This window comes from Buteo buteo, chromosome 2, assembly GCF_964188355.1.
Source record: "Buteo buteo chromosome 2, bButBut1.hap1.1, whole genome shotgun sequence".
NCBI lineage: Eukaryota > Metazoa > Chordata > Aves > Accipitriformes > Accipitridae > Buteo > Buteo buteo.
Genome location: NC_134172.1, coordinates 23,453,140 through 23,465,389, shown reverse-complemented (window position 1 = coordinate 23,465,389; position 12,250 = coordinate 23,453,140). Strand labels below are relative to the sequence as shown.

The 12,250-nt window shown below is 45.8% G+C and overlaps 1 protein-coding gene across 1 annotated transcript in view; it reads right to left on the bottom strand.

Annotated features, from left to right (window-relative positions):
• RSU1 (Ras suppressor protein 1) overlaps positions 1-7,142 on the bottom strand; it is a 112,276-nt gene extending 105,134 nt beyond the window's left edge. The window contains exons 1-2 of the mRNA XM_075048341.1: positions 6,949-7,142; positions 6,582-6,693 (exon numbers count right to left, since the gene is read on the bottom strand). Coding sequence (XP_074904442.1) covers positions 6,582-6,690 — 109 coding nt within the window. The 5' untranslated portion in view covers positions 6,691-6,693; positions 6,949-7,142. The remainder of the gene's footprint in view (positions 1-6,581; positions 6,694-6,948) is intronic.
• Between the last annotated feature and the right edge of the window lie 5,108 nt (positions 7,143-12,250).

Here is a 12,250-nt window from a genome sequence, read left to right as displayed (position 1 = left end):
TGGACTCCTAACATGTGGGACCCCTGCACTGCTGCTGCCAGGCGAAGGTCTGCAAAACCCACGCTGCACTGCAGGTGCAGGGACTGGAAAGTCAAATCGGGCAGCCAGGCACAGAGTGAGTTCTAAGAGAACATTTGTGCTATTTCTTTCTTCCTTTGAAGTTGATGCTTCCTTTGATATATTAAAGCAGAATGAAGACTGAAGCTGTCACCACACTTCTGTGGCCTTCCCCAGTTCGTTCCAGCTTTGCACAGAGCTTTGCCAGCTTCAGGACAGAATCCAAAATTCAGATAATCTGTTCTTTACTTTGTTGGAGTCCATAATGAACTTCATTGCATTAGAACCAGCAATCCACATTACATGCCTTCTAATAAGCAGCTAGACTGATTTGAGAAACTACATGATGAAAGGTTCAAATTTAGTTCATACATCCACCAATATGATAGGCCTTTCTCAACTCTTTTCTGTCTACAAATCACCTCTTCTATGAAGAGGATATGACTTCTATAAATGATTATTTGTTAACACTAAGGCTAAATATGTCCAAGGTTATCAAAATAAACTCTTCAAGGCAGTGGTAAGGAAGTAGTCCTGATCCCCACCCCCCTATGCCCCACTAAGTGAAACACCCATTTAAAGCATACAAATCAGAATGACGACTGAAATAGACTAAAAGAAGTGCTTAAGATTTTCTGCTTCTGTGCTCAAGATGTAATTCAATGTTTAAAAGAAAAAACATACCAAATAAAATTTATAACTCCTGCAAGAAGCCAGCTTATGAGGAGACACCACTTGCACACAACTTACACCACAGCAGTATAAAGTCACTGAACTGCACTAAGCGCTAGACAGTAGAACACATGCAAGTATCTGCTCTAGATCACTTACAAACTGAACTAAGAAACAAAAGAGTAAGAAAAGGAAGTGTTTTACTAACAGAGAACTGAGACAGACCCTGATCTAATCCATGTGTATGCATATGGTGAACCTTTCCTGCCATGACTTCATCATTTGTATACATAGGAAGTGAGGATGGTTACTCAAGGGCAATTAAGCTTTGGGGCTGCAGACTCGGGTCTTCTGAACAGCAAACTCCTGCTGAATTTAAATATCATAAAAAGTTCTGTGCATATTTAGTTTTTAAAGGTAAGCCTGCTAACTAAACCATGAAGCCATGTGTACTGCTGGCCTTTACAAGCATTATTCTCACTACTCCCTCTCTGTATTTGTCACATTGCCGTCTTCTTCAACAGAGCCTATTTTCAGCAGGGTTTCTTCTCACGTCTGTACAGAATAGAACAAAGTCCCAATGTCAAGAATTTCAAGGCCAAAATCCCTAGACCAAAGACACTTCAATATGGACTTTACTGTCCAAATTTGACTGAAGCCTAGACATCTTGTCTGAAACTCCACTATGTCAGTCCATTCTGATGTGTGACAAAGAATCCCATTGCACCTTTGATGTGCAAAGCAGGCTGTCATCCCCCAAAGGAATGAAAGAGGTAAGATTCCACTATTTTGAAAAGAGCAAAGATTTAGGCATCTGTGCTCTGAACTACTTCCAGCAGCATTTTAGCCATACCTAGACAAAAAGATTTTCAGTCTTGAAAGGTCTACCAGTTCAGAAACAGATTTGCAAGCATTTTAAGAAAGGGAGCCTAGACATAAAGTGGCATTTGGTCACTCCTTACAAGTAGGGGAATTTGCTCACTTACATTAAACTGACCTGTACTAAACAATCAGCCCCTGGAAATACCAAGTTTTCCAGTACGCTGCCAGTCACCTACTCTTGTGAGGAGGACTGTGCTGTGGAAACAGCTGACTGTGGTTTTCCTCATCCTATATATAAGTCCATTCTGCATGACAACTGAACTATCAGCTCTTCTGATAAAGACATCTGTCTTAAGCAACTTATTAACATCCCCAAGTAATATCTACAAAGCTGAAGGAGGCCTGGTGGGGCCATTCTGCTTTGGACATAGGCAGCTCAGGTAAGCGTAACTAGCAGGACTCACTGAGGATCACTCAACAGGTCAGACCATTCACCCCGAGTGCCAGTCCCCTGAGATTCAAAGGGCACCACGATTCCCACAGGGAAATTACTATAACCTCTCTAGGATGCCACCGGAGGAGCTCCTAGACACTAAGAAGGACTGCACTTGAGGACTGCAGACCTCGGTTGCCTTATTGTTAACATTACGGTAATTAGCATACAGGCGGTAAGTTATTTTGATTTCAAGAATGCACCAAATATCCACACAGAAGTTTGAGGGTCAGGATACTACCGTTTTGCCAGAGCAATTTACTTGCATAGTAATTACAAATTCTCATTATGGTCCCAGTCCCATCATTGCTTCAAAATGGAGTGGGTCAAGGGAGGAATGTTTAAGCTCTTCCCTTTCGGCCTTAGTATCAAGCCGTTTCATATACGGCTACCATGCACTGCAAGTTAGCTTTACATAAAATATTTAGGTGACAGGACTCTTGTTTTTTTAAGGGAAAAAAAACCAAACCAGGAAGACTCCAGAGACCTTGCTGAACCAAGATAAGACGTTTTCTGTTCCATCGGAGGAAGTTAACGCAGGACAAGCATTACACTATCATACAAAATAACTTACAAGTAGCCTGCCCCTCCATCTTCTGTGCCTTGGTTATTTTCGGAACAGACAATTATATCAACACTAACATTCTGATAAATAATTCTAGGCATGTTAATTTCTACCACACAAGCATGTACTTTATGTAAAATATGAATAGCTTACAGATGGAACGATAACAAGAGCAAATTAACACTTACAGAGTAAATAGGATTTCATCCAATATTCCTTCCCTGACAAGACTACAGAGCAGCAGATGTCTCAAGTTATTTGGGCAAAATAATTCCTTAATTCATAGCTTCCCCATTTCAATCACTTAAAGATACATAAATGAGATATTAGAGACTGGTCCTTACTCCAAGAACAACTTCATAATTGTTGATGGCTGTATAAAGTCATCATAAATCATTTGTTTTATTGCATCCCTCAACAATAAGAAAAGCCTTTGAAGTTTAACTGTTTTACACAGTCTTCGCATTACTATGATGAGCTATAGCACAAAAAACCTAGATCAAGGGATGTTTTTAGCCTCAAATGAAATTTCTTTCCTACAGAACATGTTTGAAAAGAGTTTTCTCATATTACATTTCTGAAAGCCTTGAAAATTCAGATGCTCTGAAGGCCTGTAGCACAATTCTAGTTTGTACTTTAAGTCACTGGGAGAAAACACGGAAGTGCTGGGATCTGAGGAACATTCCAAAAATAGAATTCAGCTTCTAATGACATTAATGAACTCCTGAGCAAGCAGTGGTTCAGCGACTACTGAACTTTTCTTTGTGAATCTAAACACATTATAAACAAGGTGATAACTCCACTCTCCCTTTACTAAACACAAAAGTGGGAAGACTTATAGAGGTTGTCAAGCTTCTAGGTTTAAGCTAGTTTAAGACAGTTTCAGATACTGAGTGTCAATCTCTACCCAGAGAGGAAGAGTATTTCATCTTGATTTGGAAAGAGACATTGGTATTTGACAGAGGCAAGTTTGGTCTGTTTTGTCTCTCCCACAACTGCTACAGACAGTGGAAGTCAAGGCAAAAGAAAATATGAGTGGCTGCCCTGTATCATAGCAAGTCATTCACTAGACTGGGAGGAGAAGCCAGGAAAGAATCCTGTCCAAGCCAGGGCATATATTCCTCTTTCCCTTTTCTCCTCTCTGCCCCCATATAACACCAGTTTTCTATGAACACTTATGATTATTATTTTTTTTTGTTAAACACACATGACAAGAATAGGTCTGCTCCTACAGGAAAGGGATTGGCACACCGAGCAGATGCTACACAGTGTACTGCTTCCAAATCCTTGTGTCTGCATTAATTCTATGTGACTTAAGTTAGGAAAGCTTAAGTATCAGTCAGTCCACTAGCCACTCTGCAGGAAGTACTAAAAAATGCAATGGGACAAGGCTTGGTCCTTTTCTTGAAGAATAACCAAGACTATAGGGAGCAGCTTACTTTAAGAGTTACTGGCTGCTCTGGGAGGGGCATTTGCAACCATTAAATAATTATGCGAGACAAAATCCCTATCATGGGCTATTGAACAAAGTAACTCATTAGTATCCTCCAACCTAGTAAGTCCCTAAGCCTCAAATAACCAAAAACAGGGAAAACACCACCACCATGTTCCCTCCAATCATAACCTAAACTTACCCTTATCTCTGAACATCTACTAGTGGCCCTCATTAAAGACAAGATGCTGTGAAAGAACAGTCACTGGGCATGAATCATGATGATTGTTTTTAACAAAGATCTTTATTTCACGGAAAAAACACAGTTTCTGAAAAGGCAAGCTTTAACACTGCATTGCACTGGAAAGATATCCAACACACCTACAAGGGAAGGCACAAGGCCAGACTCATCTAGCTTCTCTGCCAGTTCTGAGAGCCAGAGAAACCCAAAACACCCAATCTATACTAGAAGATCATCCATTAGGAGTCAGTTGACAGGGTTAGAAAACAAGCAAGTTTAACATTTTCTCAAATCATTACCTAAAATTCAGAGGTAATACCTATCCATTACTTTTTTAACAGGCATATTTGGACGAAGTTATTGGTTGTCCAGATGGAAAGTAGCAAATACCTTGATGACAAAAAAAAAAAAAAGGCAAAAAACCCCACCCAAACACCCAACTTAAGCCTTCTCTGCCAGAGTGCAGACTAACTGAAAAAGCAAGAAGGTCTCAATTAACTTGACAGAAACCAGTCATCATTCCTCCCTCCGCTAACTTCCATCTCAAACTGAAGGCCCCAAATCCCCATGCTAAATCAATTCACACGATGTGCACCAAAAGTATCTGCATACAGACTTCTCTGAAGCAGTGTAACTAGGGTACCACAAGTCTACGCTTCATGTAGGGAGCTCCCTGCCAAACAAGCTCCAGATGCTTAATTAGCAACTTGGTACCAGGGACCACCTGTGAACCACAGTGTCCCACATTTTGGTCCCTAACCCTGCCTGCACAACAAAGCCAAAACAGTCTTTGTACAAGAAAAGCTTTTTTTACTTCAGCATTACTGATGTGCTTCAAAATTATCTTTTCCCCCCCACCTGAAAGATCAAAGGTGGCTAATTAATTACATGTCTTAGTATTGATAATGGGCGCCAAGTCTATGTAACAAAAGCAACAGTACTCTGTCGCTGTCCCATACTCTTAACGCATTAGTTTATCTGAAAGGGCTAAGTATAGTTCTGAAAATGGGTCTGTGGTTAATGTGACCTAAACACTACTTTGTCTCAAACAGCTGTTCATCCAACAGAAATACAGTGAAGCTTTCTATTTAGCATGAGTTCATATATCTGGGCTTTACAATGTAATCTTCCAGAAATCCCATGCACAACTCATAAGCAGGAAAAGAATCAGTAAAGGATGAAGACTTAAGCACAGAGTTTTGCAGAACTAGGTTCTGTACTTAAGTCTTCATCCTTTACTGATGTGACTGAAGAAACTTTGGTCTGCTCCTGACTCTGCAGACAATGGTGAGTTTGTAGCTAGCGATACATTTCCCTGAACTTATTTCCATCATGTAAGAGTTACGTACACTTGCTCGTGGTTGCTATCAAGTTTAACAAACATAGTAAAGAGCTAAACCAGGACATGGTTAGAGTTTCAAGTACGTTGGTTGTTTTAGATTTTGCTTTTTCCTCATTACATCACGCATTCAGAAAAATTTCAGCCTGTGGCACGCCACAGCCAGTTACAACTTTAACTCGCTGCCTACCAGCTGTACCATAACATCATACGCACTCTTAGCCAAAGCAAAAGCAAGGCAAAGTTACCTGCCTTGCTCTTCATCTATGTGCTCTCCAGAACTGTGACAGTATGTCATTACTGGTATGCTGCATACCAGTAACGACATACTTGTCACAGTTCTGGAGAACGCGTGCAGTCACGCAATATCCAAAGTATGGTATTACTGTATCTGTAATACAGCATTACCTTACTCTCCTTCAGAGACCAGCCGTGCCTAGCTCCAGGCTAACGTCACCCCATGCCTTTCAAAATCCAGCGGAGATGCTGGTGGGCTGGCGGCGTTTCTGCTTCGGTAGCAGGGAGAGGCGAGGACGGACAGGAGGCGAAGTCTCCCCGCCACCCGCGGGCCAGAATGACAGCGGCGAGACGGGGCAGGGCAGAGGCGACGGCAGAGGCGGGAGGCAGCCCCAGCTCCCCACGCCGGCCTCTCGGTGCAGCGGAGCGGGGCCTCTCCCGAAGGCGCTGCCGGCTGCTGGGAGCGGAGCGCTTCCCCCCGCCCACCAACCTCTCCCCAGGGCCCCGATGCCCAAAGCCTCGGGACGCCCCCGACACAGGAGAGACTCGGGTAGCCCCGCACCGCCGAGCGGCCGGGGGAGCGGGGCAGCAGCCGGGCCGGGCCGGGTCGGGTCGGGCCGGGCCGCCCCCCCGCGCCCAGGGCCGGCAGCGGCCCCGGCTCCTCCCGGGACAAATAAGGAAGTTTCCGCGCTCTCCCCGCCCGCCGCCGCCGCCGGTACCTACAGAGGCCGGGCACGTCCAGCATGTTGGAGATGCCGCGGTCGCACATGTCCACCTCGGGCTGGTTCTTCTCCCGGCTCTCCTCCACGATCTTCTTCAGCGACTTGGACATGGCCTGGGCGGGGCAGAAACGGACACCGTGAGGCGGGCGGCGGGGACCCGGCCGGGGGCGGACCCCGCCCTGAGGGGCTGAGGGCGGCGAGCGAGACCGCCCGCCCGCCCGCCCGCTCGCTCCGCGCCGCTCCGCCGGGGGGTCCCGTCCCGTCCCGTGCCGCCCCCTCCCAGCGGAGCCATGACCGGGATGCCGGCCGCCCTCCCTCCCACCCCCGGGCGGAGGGACAGGCCCGTCGCTGCCCCCAGGGCGACTCACCGCGCGGTGCCGCGGCGGGGCGGCAGCCGGCGGGACGGCGGGACGGCGGGCGGCTCCGGGCGGCTCCCCGCGGCCACACGCGCCTGCCACGCCCCGCCACGCCCCATCCCACCGTCTCCGCCCCCCCGCCCTCGCGCGCAGGCGCGCCGCGGCCTGCCTCCGGGAAGCGGAGGCGCTCCCCGCGCCTTCTAAGGCCGGCCGGCCGCCCGAGCCCTTCCGCCCACGGCTGGGAAGGCGTCGAGCCAGTCAGCGCGCCTCTTCGGCGCAAGCCCGCTGGCCATTGGCCGCAGGCGCGGGAGGAAGGTTCGCTGGCCAATAAACGCGCCCCGTAGGGGATAGCGGGCTTTAGGCCGCAAGCCGGCGGGGTGCCGCCTGCGCGAGTGCTGCTTCGGCGCATGCGCGGGGGCGGCCAGCCTGGGGTGGCGGGGGCGGCGTGGCCGCCGGTGGCGTCCCGCTGCGGGGCCGGCTGAGGGGAGCGCGGCCGGCTGAGGGGAGCGCGGCTGTGTGCCGTCGCCGGGGTCGCGGAGCAGCCTGCCCGGTAGAGGAGTACAGCCCCGTGATGCCCGCCGTCCTGTCAGGCGCCGGTGACGGGCTCGGTTGCAGGAGCTGGTGGCTTCGGGGAGGAAACTCGGCTTCGTCAGTGCCGCTGCTGGCGCGGCGGCCTGTTCCTCAGCGGGCTCGCTTGGGTGCTCGTACCTCGGGGCAGGCGGGGGAGCTTGGGTTACCGCGGTGCCGTAGGCCCATCTGTCCTTCCCTGTGACAAGCCTCGCAGGCCTACACAGCTGTCCGTTCGAAATACGGTGTTAACACCCGTTCCTGTTTCTTCGGCACTTGGAAAGCACTTCACAAGCAAAAACCCGAGAAGATGGGCTGTGGTGGATGTGGCACCGTTTTGCACAGAGTAGAAAAGTGCCTTCGGGTGCCCTGTCCCGCACAGCGTGCCTGGCAGCCGTGGCTCCTGCTGCCCTGGCAGGGGTCTGGGAACTGCAGGGCTCTGCTCGGGGCGGTTGGTCAACTCCCAGCAGGTCAGCAGGAGAAAGGAGAAGCTGCAGAGCCATGGAGCTGGAAAGCTCAGGCTCCTTAGGAACTGACCAAGTAGGGTTTCAGAGCACTCGTGAAGCTTGGCAAAGGCTACCTAAGGCAAGAGATGTCATTGCAAAAAAATGGGGGTTCATTGAATCAGTGGTTTCCATTTCTTCCAGGTGTCCTTGTGGATTTTCTAGTCGGCTCTAGTTGCAAAACTAGTCACAAGGCTGGGCCCAGGTTCCGAGCACTTTTAATTGACCTTGTCGCCATGATGCTGCAGTTACAACCTTACTGCTTAGAACGTATTTATGCATATAACATCTTTGGTAGGAGTTAAGCTCCTACTCACTGTCATTCAACAGATACGGAAGCTCAGAGCAATTGATCACTAGAAAATGACTGAAGGTCAGGCCACCCATTGAGAGCCACAGCCTTGAATTTTGCACGTGTGCTCCTTATGCACTATGTGGTGTTGCTTAGAAGCCTAAAACTAATATCCACAGAAACCATGATGATGAATGGGAAGGCGCCTAAACCAGCAAATGAGAAACACTGCTTGAGGTGCAACTTTAGCTTTTCCTTTTTTAAGAATGTAAGGATTCAGTTCTGGGTTGCAGAATTGCAGCATGTTTATCCCTAAATAGCGTCCTTGAGTCCTTTTCTGAAGTTACAGGCTGCTTCCGGGTCTTTCTTACAAAACACAACTGGAAGAACGTCCTTTTATCTGGATTGCTCAGCAGAACACACTGTCACTCAGATGTACAAGACAACAATGTGCAGTTCCTTTTTTGTCTGCAGGAACATGACTCTGGATCCCTTTCCTGTGTAAGAAAATGCCCTGATTCCCACCAGTCAGTTGTCCCAAAGACCTAGGTGCTAGCATGTCTACTGTTCTTGTTTCATGGAGAATGACTGCAGGTTTCATTTAGTAGCAAAGGCTTAGGCAGATTTATTATAAAATATGGTCCTAACTTGCTTATTCCAACAAACAGATAAAGCACACGTGACTGTGACAAGACACTCACGAAACGGTGTCTTTGTGACTAATGAGGAGCTCCCCTGGCTTGTTACTCCTCCATTTATGCAGTGATCAAAACAATAGTCTATTAGATTGCACATGGCCTGGATGTCCACATTTGACCCCTACCATAGAAGTACTTAATTACTCCCCACTTAATAAACATATTGCCATTATTCCCTTTTGTCAGGTTTATTTTTTACCGTTCACCTAATTTCATTTTCCTCTTGTATAAATAGTTCATCTATCACTCGCACCTTCTATGCCATCTACATTGGTTCCTGTTCTAGCAAACCTTTCATCTGAGTAAATGCACTAATCAATACCCTGCTCAGGTCTGCACTGGATTTGGCAAAGAGGAGTTGCTGTCAAGCCTTCCTTCTAAACTTCTCAGCTCCTCATGGAGCACTAAATATCAATGCGATGAGGAGTGGGAAAGTAAGTACACATGCCACATTGTCCAAGGGCCAGGTCATTCCCCGATCTTGAAAACTTAATTTTCAGGTTGTTCCATCAGCAGTCATACTCATGAAGAGTAGCTTCCTGCAGGGGGCCTATGCCGCTGCAGTCCCCCCACCTCCCCTCTCTTATCCCCTACCGCCTCCTCCCAGTACATCCAGTTCTTCCGTAACCCCTTTGACCCCAAATATCCTTAGCTCCCTCTATACCTCCAACTAGAGGCTGGTCAGCATGTGTCTGGGGACTGGCCGGTGGAGCCCTCCCCACATGTACAGCAGTCGAGCTCACAGTACAGGCTTTTCCAATTTAGGTCTCGCTGTACTAGCCAGCTATGGATTTTTTGCTTATGAAACAACTATAAAATATCTTTGATATCTGTCAGATTTGTTCTAAATTTGTCACTTAGCTTAAATGTTTGTAGAGCAAATGCCCGAATGCTTTGCAGAGGCTGGCATGTGCCTTCTGTCCTTAGGACAGCAGGCTAAAGAAGGTGACTATGAGGCAGACATATGGCCAGGATCGTATGGCAGAGCTGCAGCTGCCGTGTGGTGGTAAGAGGAGGGAGAAGTTGCTCCCTGCACTGGTTCCCTCCAGCCTGCTCCGGCCGGGCAGCGAGCACTGGACGTGCCTTCCACTGGCTCTTCTCACTGTGCTGGGGAGCAGCAAGGGGACGAGCGGCTCTGACGCTGCCCTTGCTCTGGCTGTCCTAGGGAGTTCTTCTGACCAAGGAAATGAGGTTTTACATTATTATTCTATTTTTATCCTTTTTTTTTTTTCCCCTCCAAGAAAAGCTATCATAACAGTCAACATTAATGCAGAGTTAGCATATCATCAAAATGATACAACAGCAACATGCACCTGCAAAAACACTTATGTACCGTTAGGCACTGCTACTAAAAATGGATCCATCAAAATTACATAATTATGTGTGATAACTGCCACACAATATTTATTTTGCTGATCTTTGCCTTATAAAAGCAAACTTCTATAAAATTTGGCTTCTATTTTTATTATCAGATAATAAACATTTTAAACATTTATTTGTTAGTAATCCTGTATTGTTGCTGTTGTTATTATGAACAGCAGTCAATGCTACGAATTTTTGTTACATTTCATTTTAATCAGGACTGCAGAGTAACGCAGTGGTTTTAGTTTGGCAGCTGACAAAAAATAATTACACTAAATATGTTAATTCTGGTGCCTAGGACACAGATCTTGAGTTACTGTGGGAAACTGAGACACCTCCTCCTTTGGTTTATGAACCGAGTGAAAACTGTTTTTCAGCCAAAACTGCTTTGTAAATTTAACAAAAATTAGCTAATGTTTTAAACTGACCAGCAGCACAATTTCTAGTATTTTAGCTGTATATCTTCTCTCTCCTTTACTTCAAATAACCATAGCCCCAATGATCTCATTCCGGTATTACTTCTCATTTATTGTTTATAAAGAATAGCCTTGCCACATGGGAAGGGCAATTAAAAAATCTTGTTACGGACCTTTTAGTGCTTATTCTTCAAATCCTAGTCTTCGGAGTGCTTACCATTCATATGTAACTGTTTCATAAAACATACCTTTGTATAAGAATAAGTATGTATAGTAACATGCAGAAGAAGATTTACACATAATTTAAAAATGTGCAGGCTCTAGGATGTGAAAACATGCATATTCATTATCCATGCTTTGTCATTGACCGGGGGAGGTTGTTTGTAGTCATGCAGGTGTTATAATATGGACATGCAGCATTCACAACTACGATGTTATCTATAAAATAGACAGCAATGTGCACAGATGTAAAAGCAAAGATATTCATGGCAGTATTGTGAGATGAAGCCATAAATCTTATTAAACACAGATTTTGTCTTTTGAATTCTACACTGCAAAAAACACATAGAAGTTTCATGGAATAATTATTTTTAAATTATCTGTTTAGTTGTTCCTGTTTGCTTTTGCTGTGCATTCATTTTAAAGCAAGTGTTTTAAATGACTCCTTACCTTCCAAGACAGAAACATGGCTTAGCACCAGCTCTTTCCTCTAAGGACCTCCACTTTAATACTTCTGCAGTGGTATTTCTGTTGTGGTTCCTCATATAAAATGTTAGAGGACAGCAGTGGGTTACTTTGTTCCTGTTTTTTTAAAGAATGGGTTTGATAATTTACTCTAATTTTAGACTTTGACTATTTTTGGCAAGAGTCAGTTGGAATAGATCAATTGAACCTTGTACCAGCAGCTTCATTCAACAGTCTTCATGAACACAAATTCTCTGCTGGACTTTAATTTTTTTCTAAAGAACCTCATGCATTTTACTCATTTGTACATAAAATTATGCAGAGGTATGGAGTATTTGTAACATTTAAAGATGCACCAAGCATAATTTATTGTTAGATTAAAAAAAAAAAAAATCTTGCAAATCTCTCTTCCTCCCATTCACAGTGCTCTTTAGTCTTTTCTCCTGCAGAAGTTCGATGCTTCCATAAAATTTGTTTGATGTCGTGGCAGAACGTCATGCCAAGAGCAAGTATATATTGTATCAAAAAATGTCTGAAAACATTTAATGTTTTGAAGTGAAACATGCATTTTCTCGTAGTAAAATCAATCTTTTTGTAGTACAGATTTCAGCAAACTCATCCATTTAACTGCAGTTCCCCTCTAGAGCTTTAAGGCCAAAGGTTGTGTTAACCAGAATGGCTTCATGCACATCACAGGTTGGCAGATCGCATCTACATACTATTCACTAAGTCAACAGGAGGCCAGGCTCAGCGCAGCGAGCAGGGGGGACAGGGGTGTCCTTGGGGAACTCA